The sequence below is a fragment of the Rana temporaria genome, chromosome 9, assembly GCF_905171775.1.
Source record: "Rana temporaria chromosome 9, aRanTem1.1, whole genome shotgun sequence".
In the NCBI taxonomy this organism is placed as follows: Eukaryota; Metazoa; Chordata; class Amphibia; order Anura; family Ranidae; genus Rana; species Rana temporaria.
Genome location: NC_053497.1, coordinates 178,660,564 through 178,674,898, shown reverse-complemented (window position 1 = coordinate 178,674,898; position 14,335 = coordinate 178,660,564). Strand labels below are relative to the sequence as shown.

Below are 14,335 nucleotides of genomic sequence, written 5' to 3'. Positions count from 1 at the left end.
AATCAGTCACTGAATCACTCAAGGGGTTTTTACCCCTTTTTTGTCGCAATTCATTATTATGTTTGTTTTGTTAAGGACTTGTCCTTTTTTGATCACTTACACGTCATCTTTGCACATTATTTTATTTGTTCTCAGGGACCACGTTGAATTCTTACAGATATTATTTTCATTTTTTGGTCCTAGCACTGTAAATAGTGACATAATTTTCTTGGCATTATCATATAGACCTTTATTTGATTATTTTTTGGTCTCTGCATTTGTGTTTTACCTCACAGGTTCACATATTTAGGGGGAATCGATTAGTTGGTGATGCAGATCATTTAACTATCAGGTTCCTTTTAAGGGTTTATTCACTTTGGGCGCCACATTTTTTTACAGCATTTTTCACTTAGTATCCACTTTGTTATGTTGGCTGCCTGATTCAAGACACTCAGTGGCTTGCGCAATATTACTTTACTATTTTTTTTTATACTCTTATGGGAGCCTGACGCCGGGGGGGGGGGGGAGACTCTTAGGGCCCGTACACACGACCAAACATGTCCGCTGAAACTGGTCCGATGTTCGGTCGTGTGTACGGCCGACCGGACAATTTTCTGGCGGATCGGACTTTTTCCAGCGGACAAATGTTTCTTAGCATGCTAAGAAACATGTCCGCTGGAAGCCTGTCCGTCGGACATGTTCGGTCGTCTGTACAGACTCACCGTACATGTCCGCTCGGCCGCCATCCCTCGCATGCGTCAAAGTGATTCGACGCATGCGTGGAAGTATTTACCTTCCAGGGCCACGCACGTCGCTGCGTAATCGTCGCGGCCACGTCACTGCGTATTGTGTACGCGCGGATTTCTGTTTGATGGTGTGTACACACATCAAACAGAAATCCGGCAGACGACTGTCCGCTGAAAACGGTCCGGCGGACAAGGCCTTATGGGGAGCCCGACACCAGGGGAGGGGGGCTCTTATGGGGATGCATAGCTCAGGCTTAGGCCTAATCTGAAGGCCAGAGGCATAAACACAGTTTTCCTACAAACCTACACCAACAAACTTATCCTACATCTAGCACACACTAGAGGGTGCTACACATGTATGACAGGGGGCCCAGCTCCTCAATCTCTCCTATCAAAGTCAACTGGACAACAACGGGCAACCACATGCCAAACCGGGAGGTTGCGCCACAGTGGTTCAATAAAGAATCCCTGTTGGGATAGAAAAAATGCATTTTGAAGGTGGTAGGATTGCCTCCTGAACACCTGCAAACCGGCTGTCAAGCATGGTCCGAAAACGAGGTGGGCAATGCAAAGGAAATGGTCATGTGACCAGGAGCTGGACCGAAGCATGATTTCTAATGTTATTTTTTCAATCAGTCTGCAAAGATACAAAGTAAGTACAACTTTGTTTTTCCCTCCAGGTCTGTGAACGGATAACGGCGAGGAGCGTGGCGGGAGGATAGATCGGGAGTAAAGCATCTGTCTCAATAAAAGGTAATCTAGCAACAATTTTTTTTTTTTTTTTTAGCTGGGAAGACGAAGTTGGGCGATACGCACAGAATACAAACCAGCTTCCTCCTGTAATAAAAGTAACGGCGTATCACGCGGCGCCTCGCACCAGGAATTCTCGGTAAGTCGCGCACTTAGCGGCGGATATTCGAGGTGTCATGTTTGATTTGGCGTACGCCTCACTTGCCCGCGCTTCGTTCATCTGCTAATTCTTCCAGACTTTTCGACAAATGTGATTTGCCTAATCCTCCGAGCGCCTCATCGCGGAGGTACGCCGCTTCCTCCTGTCAGGTACTCATGCTGAGGGGTTTTCATCATGTGGTGTGAGACTGGGGGGGGGGGTATGTTCACATCCTTAAATAACCAACTTTGAAACCTGGATCTTATGTCAACGGAGTGCACCTATATTCCGCTAGCTATTCAAACAATTTTTATTTAATCACCGGCACTTTTACCCCCTTCCTTCCAAGACCAATTTTCAGCGCTCTCGCACTTTCAATGACAATTGCGCAGTCATGCAACGCTGTACCCAAATGAAACTTTTATCATTTTGTTCGCACAAATAGAGCTGTCTTTTGGTGGTATAAATTCACGACTCAATTTTTTGTGGGAGATAAGCAAAAAAAAAGAGCAGAAATCTGGAAAAACACAACATGTTCTCCTTTCTATTTTAAAAGAAATCCAATAATATCGAGATTTGTCATAAATTTAAGCCACAATGTATTTTGCTACGTCAGTTAAGTGTATAATAATTGGTTTGTGTGATCACGGACAGATGTACGCAGATGATCACGGACATATGTGTGCAGATAATCATTGGGACGTGATTTTACTGTTACAAATGTTGGGGACAGGTGTTTTTAATGTGTGGGGCCACCATTTGGGGACATTGTGTGTTTACACTTTGTGGGGACATGCAGGCTGGTGATCAGGCACTGATCACCAGAGATCTACTCTCCTCTCCTCTGCAGAGATCTGCTCTCCTCTCCTCTGCAGAGATCCGCTCTCCTCTCCTCTGCAGAGATCCGCTCTCCTCTCCTCTGCAGAGATCCGCTCTCCTCTCCTCTGCAGAGATCTGCTCTCCTCACTGACAACTTCCGTGTTAGGAGAGCAGATCGCTTGGCAACCGGCTCTCTATTTAAATCACCTGATGGCTGTGATTTGACACGGCCGTTATGTGATCAAAAGGGCCAATCACAGAGCCCTTCTGCCCATCGGAGATGCGCCGTGTCCGGGTGACACAAGGGCATCGGGATTGTGCCGTTGCGTGGCCACCCGTGCACGTGATCCCTCTGCTTCTGAGGGACGTTCCTGAACGTCCACTCAGAAGGAGGATGCGCCCACCTGGCCGTATACATGCATTGGCTAGGTAGGATGTTGTTATTCACCACTGGAGTTTTTATTTTTGGCTAAATAAATGAATAAAGACCGACAATTTTGAAAATAAATAAAAAATCTTTCATAGTTTGTTATGAAATGTTGCAAACATGTAATTTTTAGAAGGCAGGGGCTGTGCGCATAGCATAGAGCAGGGAGCTAGCTGAGTGTAATCTGAGACCTGAGTGGAGGGAACAGACACCCCCCCCTCTACAGTCTCATACGAAAACATGCACAGCTGAGGTTGTCAATCACCTGCTGTGTGCTGAAGGGAGGGTGGGGCTAACTCCTGGGATTGTTAGGCGTCAGTATTTAGACCGGTGGTCTCCAAACTGTGGCCCGAGGGCCAGACGTGGCACTTTGCTTGCTCTCAAGCGGCACCATTTTTTTCACGGATACCAATGAAGGGCACAATTTCACCCTATGACACCAACAGTGGGGCACAATTCCCACCAATGACAGGGCACAGTTCCTCCCAGTGACTCCAATGGTGGGGCACAATTCCCTCCAATGTCAGGGCACAATTTCACCCAATGACTCCAATGGTGGGGCACAATTTCCACCAACGACGGGACACATCTACTCCCAGTGACTCCAATGGTGGGGCACAATTTCACCCAATGACTCCAATGGTGGGGCACAATTCCCACCAATGACGGGACACAATTACTCCCAGTGACTCCAATGGGGGGGCACAATTACCACCAATGACAGGGCACAGTTCCTCCCAGTGACTCCAATGGTGGTGCACAATTCCCACCAACAACGGGACACAATTACTCCCAGTGACTCCAATGGTGGTGCACAATTCCCACCAACGACGGGACACAATTACTCCCAGTGACTCCAATGGTGGGGCACAATTCCCACCGACGACGGGACACAATTACTCCCAATGACACCAATGATGGGGTTTCTTTACTACCACTGATGCTCTGACATTCTGTACTTCTGATGGCCACCGTCCGGCCCTCCTAAAATCTGAAGGACAGTAAACTGGCCCTTTGTTTAGAAAGTTTGGAGACCCCCGATATAGACTGTCGGAAGGGACTCAAGCAGGTAGCAGGCGGAGGAGAGAGCAGACAGAAATCACACTTGGTGCCTTGGATTCAGGCAAATAAACACTATGGAAGGATTTGCTTTGTTCCATTTTCATCTCAGAAGTTTGGAACCACTTTAAAGGCCTTCTAGACTTTCCATTGCAGTCGGCCATTGAAGAAGATTTGTTCCTGTGCCAGAATGTACGATCGTAGATCTAAAACGGGAGGGCTCTTTAGCCTGTATCAGAAAGATAACAGAACTTTGGTAGAAGCCCTGCCAGCGCCGTATTACACTCAGAAGATGCTTATCCGGAGTTAATTCACCGCGGTCATATTTTGCAGGTGGCGGATGATCTATTTGTATTTTATTCATCTACAGCACCCTTATCCGGATATAAATATGTTTCTCCCGGGTGACTAAGTGTGTTTAATTAAGAGTAATGCTCAGCTGATGAAAACCGCGCTTGCTCCTCAGATATTTCATTACTGCTCCGCCGCAAACTAGCCAAACTCACCCGGCCAACTCGGAGATGATATATTCGGCATTATTCAGCTAATCTTCGGAATAGAACTATTTAAATCTTGTTAATTTGCAGAAAAAGGAGAGAAGAGAGCCGGCCTGCCAACCCGCTGTAAATTCAATGACTTTTGTTTTATCATCGAAGGATAATGATGGGAAATTCGGATTCATCTTCGCGTGTGAATTATACAGCGATTTTTTGTTTGGTCACTTGCAGAAATTTGTGAATGGAGAGAAGTAATGATACAAAAATCTGTAGGCATTATGTCTTGGACAATATTTCCCATTCTCCTAAAAGGAGTGTACTAGGAGATGTGTGGGCGTGCACTGGGCGGCCCGCCGGTGTGTGTTAGATGGACGGCTGGCGTGTGCTGGGTGTCCAAAGTGTCAATATTTTGTGTGGCCACCATTATTTTCCAATGGTCCAATGCTGTGCACTGGGTGGCTCCCGGTGTGACTGTGAACCGGGTTTCCTTGCATGTGTACTGGGATGCCCATGTCTGTGTACTGGGTACCCTGCAAGTGTGTGCTGGGTTTACCACAATTCTGTAATGGGTGGGCTATGGGTGTGTGTTGGGTAGCCTATGGTTGTATGCTAGGTCCATGGGGGGTATATGTGCTTGGTGGTCCACAAGTGTGTACTAGGTGGCTCACTGATGCATGTGCTGGGTGGCTTCTGGCATCAGCAGTAGTACATACAAACACTACAAAAATTTGGCATAAGACGGGTGTCCACTATGTTTGTCCACTATGGCTTTACCAATCCCACCAAAATCATGGTGCTATACTGCCTACTGAGCACATAGAAGTGTGGGTAGAAGGGAAGAGTCTCACTGTTCCGGCATTGCTCTGCCAGTAGTCAGGGTAGTACCATTCTCATGAGTTCCCTGCTAATAGAAAGGACTTAACAGGGGTTCAATACACCATTTTCCCAGCAACTTTAGCCAGGGGTAGACAAAGTCACCAAAGTTCCTTTGCCCTAGATCCCTAGTTCATTTTAGATTGCCCCATTTCACTACTGCTCATAGCATGGTTTGGGCATTGTATCCATCTCCCATATTTGACCTGCCATAGAAATGAGCACTCTCCGGGGTCTACCTGACTGCAAGTAGGGGTTCCAGCTCCACATTGGGTATAAACGGGCCCTTGTGCAGCTGCATAAGTTATCTCCCTGTCTCCCTTTGCCTTTAACCAGATTCGACTGGAGGAAGGTAAATCAATATAGAGAGAGGACAGTTTGGGAATTTGAGGGCTCTGAGATATTTGAGAGCGGAGGAGATGCAGATGGCCTGGTAAGCATAGGTGGTCCCAGGCCTGTGTTTTGGTATATAGCAGCCTTCGGCCCACTGAACTCACTACACTAGAGTCATGCCTATCCAAAACATAGTCATTCCTGTACATGAGACCCCAACGATGATGAGGGTTACCTCGGCTATGAAGTTCTGCGGTCAGTTGCCTTTCTAGATTTTCTCGTAACTCCCTTTCCCGGCACAGCTCCAACTTTAGCTCCTTCTTTTCCTGCTGGATCTGCTTCTCCTGCACCCTTGCGTTGTCCACCGCGACTTTTAGAAGGCCCTGAAAGAGGAGAGAAAATTAGAAATAACATCAGGATTGTACAGTTGGCTGCAGTGTACAAGTCAACAGAAGATCCAAATTATTCATAATGCTTGGCACTTTCTGCACATACGTGGAACGTGGCTCATAGAGTCTATAGCAGCCTTTCTCAACCAGGGTTCAGTAAAACCCAGAGCGTCTTCTACAGGTTTCTAGGGGTTCCTTGAGCAAGGGGACATTTCTGTCTTTCAGGTAATTAATGACTGACACCAATGATCTATTTAGCTATCTGACGGTGGGAACTCTGACCACCGACCGCCAGCGGGAGGGGCGTTTTGGGCACAGACCACCAAGGTAAGGGGCGTTCTGGCCACCAACCGCCAACGGGAGGGGCCTTCTGAACGCCAACACGAGGGGCCTTTTTGGCCACTGACCACCACCACGAGGGGGCGTTGTGGCAACCGACAGCCAACGCGAGGGGCCTTCTGGCAGCCAACGAGAGGGGGCCTTCTGGCCACCAACCGCCAACGCGAGGGGGCATTGTGGCAATCGACTGCCAACACGAGGGGCCTTCTGGCCGCCAATGCAAGGGGCCTTCTGGCCACCGACCGCCATCGCAAGGGGCCTTTTTGGCCACTGACCACCAACGCGAGGGGGTGTTGTGGCAATCGACAGCCAACACGGGGGCCTTCTGGCCACCGACCGCCAAGGTGAGGGGCGTTCTGGCCGCCAATATAAGGAGGGTTATCGTCACTGACCACCAACATAAAGAGCATACTCCCCAAAGACTGCCAACGTAAGAGCTTTCTTGCCACCAACCTTCAACGTAAGGGGCGTTCTTCTCAATAGCTGCCAATATAAGGAGCGTTCTAGCCATCGGCTCCCCGATGTAACAAATGTTTTGGCCACCGAACGCCATTGCATGATGCGTTCTGGCCACTGACCACCAACATAAATGTCATTCTTCCCACTGACCATCATACCAATATTCAGTGAGCTAAAGATATAATAATTCAGTATTAGGGGTTCTTTAAGACTGGAAATTAATTTCAAGAGTTCCTCCATGATAAAAAACAAAAGTTGAGAAAGGCTGGTCTGTAGTGATGGGGAACTCGGATAAAAGACACAAAGCATTGTGAAGGGTCTTCCAGTATCACCCAGTGTATAATGACCCCCCCCCCCCCACCGACATGAGCAGTTCACGTATAGCCGGATCTCGTTCTCCTTCTTCCCTTCAAGTTTAACAACTGAAACAACTCTGCAATCGTGATTTCATTTTTCACCAGCCGGTAATAACCTCAGAATTGCTGGTCTGTGAGGTGTATTTATAGGTTTAGAACATCTTACCCTGATAAAATCACGCTAAACGGTCTCAAGGCTCCACCTAACAACAACAGGTCCCTGTTGCATAGTTCACCTCCTTTGCAGTGTATACATTGCGAGGAAGAAGTTCCGGAACTTTTTAATTGCTTAAAAATAAAATTATATGGCTGATAATTAACACAGCTCCCTATGTGTGTGTGGGGTGGGGGGTTTATTTTTCTTTATTATTTTTTTGTAGCTCCTTGAGACACTTTCTGCATTTGTTGGGTGTTTAGCAACAAGCGCCACCTAAAAATTCACCAAGAATTACGGCATCTAACGAAAGGGCAAAACTTTGTAAATGGGACTTTAAACACTTAAGCCCCCGGACCATTATGCAGGACCTTGCCCCTTTTTGCCATTCGGCGCTGCGTTGCTTTAACTGACAATGGCGCGGTCGTGCGACGTGGCTCCTAAACAAAATTGGCGTGCTTTTTTCCCCCCACAAATAGAGCTTTCTTTTGGTGTATTTGATCACCTCTGCGTTTTTTATTTTTTGCGCTATAAACAAAAATAGAGCGACAATTTAAAAAAAAAACAATATTTTTAACTTTTTGCTATAATAAATATCCCCCCAAAAATATATAAAAATAACTTTTTTTTCCTCAGTTTAGGCCGATACGTATTCTTCTACATATTTTCAGTAAAAAAGAAAACGCAATAAGCGTTTATCGATTGGTTTGCGCACAATTTATAGCGTTTAAAAAATAGGGGATAGTTTTATTGCATTTTTATTAATTTTTTTTTACTACTAATGGTGGCGATCAGCGATTTTTTTCCGTGACTGCGACATTATGGCGGACACTTCGGACAATTTTGACACATTTTTGGGACCGTTGTCATTTTCACAGCGAAAAGTGCTATAAAAATGCATTGGCCCAGATTCAAGTAGAATCGCGCAATATTTGCGTGGGCAAAGAGCAAATTTTTTTCTCTGCGCCCACGCAAATATTGCGCTTTGCCCGCGATTCACGGAGCAGTTGCTCCGTAAATTGCGCGGGCAATATGCTAAGCAGCCGGGCGCAAGGCTGCCTAATGTAAATGATCCCGCCGGGGGCGGGAATCATTTAAATTAGGCGCGCTCCCACGCCGAGCGAACAACGCATGCTCCGTCGGGAAACTTTCCCGACGTGCATTGCGGCAAATGACGTCGCAAGGACGTCATTTGCTTGTAAGTGAACGTGAATGGCGTCCAGCGCCATTCACGGTTCACTTACGTAAACGACGTTAAATTTGAACGTCGCGAGCGGGAGGCGCAGCTATACTTTAGCATTGGCTGCGCCTGCTATTAGCAGGAGCAACCTTATGCTAAAGGCGCCGTACGGAAACTCAGTACCTTGCATAGGCAGGGCCCGCGCAACTTTTGTGAATCGGTGGTAGTATGCAATTTGCATACTACACGCCGATCACAAAGGCCGCGCCCCCTAGCGGCCAACGCAAGAATGCAGCCTGGGATGTGAAGGCATAAGGAGGCTTATGTTTATCACATCCTAGGCTGCATTCGGTGTAACGAGGTTCCTATGGTTGCGCGGGCGCAAGTGCTTCTTGAATCTGGGCCATAGTTTACTGTGAAAATGACAATTGAAGTTTAGGAGTTAACCACTAGGGGGCGCAGTATGGGTTAAGTGTGACCTCATGTGTGTTTCTAACTGTAGGGGGGCGGGGCTGGACGTGTGACATCAGTGATAGTCTTTCCCTATATCAGAGAACAGACGATCACTGACACTGCCACAATGAAGAACGGGGAAGGTGTGTTTACACTCACCTCTCCCCGTTCATCAGGTCCGGTGACCGATCGCGGGACACTGGCGGCGATCGGGTCCCGCGGGCGCGGTTAACCGAGCTTCGGACCGGGCTGGTGCGCTCACGACCCCACGGCTGGGCACTTAAAGAGGACGTACAGGTACGTGATTGTGCCCAGCCGTGCCATTCTGCTGACGTATATCGGCGTTAGGCGGTCCTTAAGTGGTTAAATATCCCTCCAATGAACATATACACATGTCCATGCATTTTACCAAATGCCTAAAAATTCCCTGCCTCTCAATGGGATTTAGGTCTGGACTGTGACTGGGCCATTCTAACACATGAATAGGCTTTGATCTAAACCATTCCATTGTAGCTCTGGCTGTACTTTAGGGTCTTTGTCCTGCTGGAAGGTGAACCTCCCCCCCGATCTCAAGTCTTTTACAGACTCTAACAGGTTTTCTTCTAAGATTGTCCTGTATTTGTCTCCATCCATCTTCCCATCAACTCTGACCAGCTTCCCTGTCCCTGCTGAAGAAAAGCATCCCCACCACATGCTGCTGCCACCACCATGTTTCACGGTGGGGATGGTGTGTTCAGGGTGATGTGCGGTGTTAGTTTTCCCCCACACAGAGTTTTGCTTTTAGGCCAAAAAGTTCAACTTTGATCTCATCTGACCAGAGCACCTTCTTCCACATGTTTGCTGTGTCCCCTCCCCCACATGTTTGCTGTGTCCCCTCCCCCACATGGCTTCCCACAAACTGCAAACAGGACTTCTTATGTCTTTCTTTCCCCAATGTCTTTCTTCTTGTCACTCTTCTATAAAGGGCAGATTTGTGGAGAGACCACTAATAGTTGTCCTGTGGACAGATTCTCCCCCTTGAGCTGTGGATCTCTGCAGCTCCTCCAGAGTTACCATGGGCCTCTTGGCTGCTTCTCTGATGAATGCTCTCCTTGCCCGGCCCGGTCAGTTTAGGTGGACGGCCATGTCTTAGTAGGTTTGCAGTTGTGCCATACTCTTTCCATTTTCGGGTGATGGATTGAACAGAAGCTCCGTGAGATCTTCAAAGCTTGGGAGATTTTTTTATAACCCAACCCTGCTTTATACTTCTCCACAACTTCATCCCTGACCTGTCTGGTGTGTTCCTTGGCCTTCATGATGCTGTTTGTTCACTAAGATTCTCCAACAAACCTCTGTGGGCTTCACAGAACAGCTGTATTTATACTGAGATTGAATGACACTCAGGTGGACTCTATTAATTAGGCGACTTCTGAAGGCAATTGGTTGCAGTAGATTTTAGTTAGGGGGTATCAGAGTAAAGGGGGCTGAATACAAATGCCCCCCCACACACACACTTTTCACGTATTAATTTGTAAAAAATATGGAAAAGCATTTATCAATTTTCTTTCCACTTCACAATTATGTGCCACTTTGTGTTTGTCTATCACAGGGTTTTCAAAAAAAGGGCCACTTTATTGTCCTTCAGACTTTAGGAGGGCCGGATTGTGGCCAACAGGGGCAGAAAATGTCACGGCCCGGCATCAGTGAGAATAAATATGGCCTCAGGGTTGGTGGTCAATAGGAGGAGGAGGAGGCGTATTCCCCCTATTAGTAGGAGGAATAGTGTCCCATCATTGGTATCCGTGGAAGATATAGTGTCCCATTGTTGGTGTCAGTGGGAGGAATAGTGCCTCATATCAGTGGAAGGAGTTGTGTCCCAAGGGCCGGTTTAAGGCTAGCAAAGGGCCACATCTGGCCCAAGGGCCGCAGTTTGTAGACCCCTGGTATATCACATAAAAGCCCAATAAAATACATTTAAGTTTTTGGTTGTAACGTGACAAAATTTTGAAAATTTCAAGGGTATATGAATACTTTTTCAAGACACTGTATGTAGGGTTGCAGTTTCCAGCATGGGGTCCGGTGCGTTTCTGTTCACCGGTTCAGGTCCGAATTTTTGTCCTGAATTCCCACCTGGAACTGGACCCAAAAACGCACAAGACCCCTTTGGAACCGGCTCCATTGAGAGCCGATCACACTCGCATGGCATGCAAATTGGAACTGTCAATGTAAACAAACAGACTCCCATTCTGTCAGGGGAGGAGAGAGATCGTCTGTTCCTAGTGATCAGGAACAGCAATCTCTCTCCTCCTCCAGTTAGAAACACCTCCCAGGGAACACTTAACCCCTTGATCGCCCTCTAGTGTTAACCCCTTCCCTGACAGTGACATTTATACAGTAATCAGTGCCTATTTTTAGCTCGGATCGCTGTATAAATGTCACTTGTCCCAAAGAAAGTGTCAAAAGTGTCTGATCTGTCGGCCGCAATGTCGCAGTCCTGCTAAAAAAAAAAAAAAAATCGCGGATCACCACCATTCCAGGATGGTGAAAACCAGCTGAACTTTACCTGAATGTTGGTGAGAAGAGTTTCTACTGACGACAGCCCGTCGGCAAAGAGGAAAGGAGCCGGAAAGCCGGGCGGTAAAGTCTGTCCCGCCAGCTGAACTTTATCCAAGGTTGGCTTGATGATTGGAATGGCGATCTGGATGTCATCTGCAGAAAGAAAAAAAAAAGAGAAAATCATTAAAGGAATGTATAATGGAAGGGTAATAAACACATCAAATTCAATTAATGGCCAATAAAATAAATATACAGCAATGCCAGAGGACAAATAATAACTCAGAGGTCCTCTGCTTCATTTCTGAGACAGTTCATTATCTGCAGGGTTTTTTTTTTCAAGATATTGGCAAAAGCTTAAAGTAAAACTCCATTTTGTTGTTAGGATTCATTTCCCCCCCTCCCCCATCTCTCTCATCCAGGTCACCTAGACATATCACAACGGTCCTTCTCTGACTATAGGTTCTTGCCCTGTCGCTACAACCACAGTGTAAGGCTTACAGTGGTAAATGGGAGTCTGATAGAGACACGGATGTAAGGGGGGGGGGACACTAATGGGGACCCTCATATAAGTGTGAAAACCGATGAGTACCCTAAAGTAAGGGGGGACTCAGATGGGGACCTGGGTGTAAGCAGGTCTCCGATGGCGACCCGGGTGTAAGCAGGTCTCCGATGGCGACCCGGGTGTAAGCAGGTCTCCGATGGCGACCCGGGTGTAAGCAGGTCTCCGATGGCGACCCGGGTGTAAGAAGGACTCTAAAGAGGACCCTGAGGTAAGGTGTGACTCTGATGGAGACACTGATATAAGAGGGTTGCTGACTCTAATCAGGACCCAGATACATGGGGGACATTGATTGGGGCCCTGATGTAAGGGGGCAGTCTAATCAGAATCCCGATATAAGGCGGTCGTTAATGGGAACCTTGATGTCGTAACGTAATAAGGCAGTTTAATCAGGACCCGGATATAAGGGGGGGGGGTCATTGATGGGCACCTTGATGCCCTATATCCAGACCCGGATATAAGGGGGTTGTTGATGGGGATCTTGATGCCCCAATGTAAGGGGGCAGTCTAATTAGGACCCGGATATATAAGGGGTCGTTCATGGGGACCACGATGCCCCGATGTAAGGACCCGGATATAAGAGGGTTGTTGATTAGGACTCTGATGTAGGGGGTAGCCTAATCAGAACCCGGATATAAGGGGGACTTTGATGGGGACCTTTATGTAAGGAGGGACTTTGATGTTGGGGACAATCTGATGGGGAGCCTGAGATAAGGGGGGGGGGGCTCTTATGGGAACCATGATGTGGGGGGAGGGGAGACTCATTAATTCAGCCCAGAAATATCTGTAAAATATATCATGTGGCCCTCGTGCTGATAAGTTTGGAGCCCCTTGGCATAGAATAATGTAGAATTACTTTGTAACTTTCACCCAGTCTCTGGCACACCTGGCACTATCAGGTGACCTTAGTCGAGCTGTTGCATGTTTCAGTGAGGTCTCATTGGGCAAATTGCCTTTATGGGTCACGAAAGCATTAAAAAAATGAGTTCCGGTTTAGAAAATATATCGATAGTCAATTAAAAAATAAAGTTGCAATCTGAAAACTGTCCAATTTTCTATCACAATTCATAGAGGGCCATAAACTCCGCTGAAATAAAGTCTCCGAAACTCTTAAACGGCTCGTTTTCTGAGAGAAGGCGGAAAAGAAAAGTGTTCTAAAATACGGCGCCGCTATACAAGCCGGCCCATAAAAACATCTTCTAGAGGAAGTTTTCCCCACGCTCGCCTCTTCCTAATCCTCCTTCCAAATATATCGGCTTTACGCGCTTGATACATTTGTTTTCTAAAGGCAATCGCGCAGCCGGTCCGTACGCCGCCGTTCCTCAAACACCCCTTGTCCTATTAATTCCGAGATTTACAATTAGACCCCGGGACAATTACATTTTTTTCCCCTCCTTTTATAATTCCCGCGGGGGAGAGCCGCAAATCCGCTCTGAACGCGGGCCGGGGATGATTAAAGGACGGAGGGGACTTCAATGCCGCAACCGGAGCGGGCGGCGCAGACAAATCCCTCGGCCACTTGTGAGACAGCCGACGTCTCTATTATGTTTTCAGAAAGCCATTTGCTGACAGCGAACACGACTCTACATCGCGGCAGATTGCACTCGCTCGTATTTATTTTGAATCCATAGCGATGGTGGCATTTGTCATCGGCTGCATGCGCGTGCATTAAACTGGCGCTCTACAAAATGATCTCCCTAGTTTAAGAAGAAAGGAAATGAATGCTTTTTTTTTCTCTGTCTCTGCCTTTGTCCCCCCCCCCCCCCCATACATTAGGCAACGTGTTGAAAGGACGTTCGGAATGGTTATGACGCTGAATATATTTGCCTACGACTACTTCCTTTAATACAGGCAGTTCGGTGCCGCTCATGTGTAGGAAATGTAAACAATTTTGCCCTCCCTTTGCTTCTCTATGCCATGCAGGCAGATCATGGCTGGTGGGAGGAGCCAATAGGGTGCTGTATATAGCTTCCTGAAAACATCACAGCACCCTGCCTCAGTACTCCACTTAAGATCACTCAACGTTGATGCAAGCAGTGGGATGGATCTTGGGAACTTTCAAAATCATGGGTGGACGTTGTTCTGGAGGAGTGGGTGTTCCTAGTCAGGACCGCCCTAGGTAATGCCCCACAAGTCATACTGAACTTCCATGATTGGCTCAGGATAAAGCATAAGGGAGGTAAATGATCCAGATCCAAAAACCGAGCCTCTCCTCCACTGTGGGTGTGTCAGGTGCCGGCAAACAAGCCCGTCCATGCTCTTAATCCTGAGAAGACATTCGAGAGCAGG

At 47.4% G+C, this 14,335-nt stretch overlaps 1 protein-coding gene across 1 annotated transcript in view; it reads right to left on the bottom strand.

Annotated features, from left to right (window-relative positions):
• Positions 1-14,335, bottom strand: part of DACH2 (dachshund family transcription factor 2) — a 289,898-nt gene that overhangs the window by 56,759 nt on the left and 218,804 nt on the right. The window contains exons 7-8 of the mRNA XM_040325046.1: positions 11,495-11,640; positions 5,858-6,005 (exon numbers count right to left, since the gene is read on the bottom strand). Coding sequence (XP_040180980.1) covers positions 5,858-6,005; positions 11,495-11,640 — 294 coding nt within the window. The remainder of the gene's footprint in view (positions 1-5,857; positions 6,006-11,494; positions 11,641-14,335) is intronic.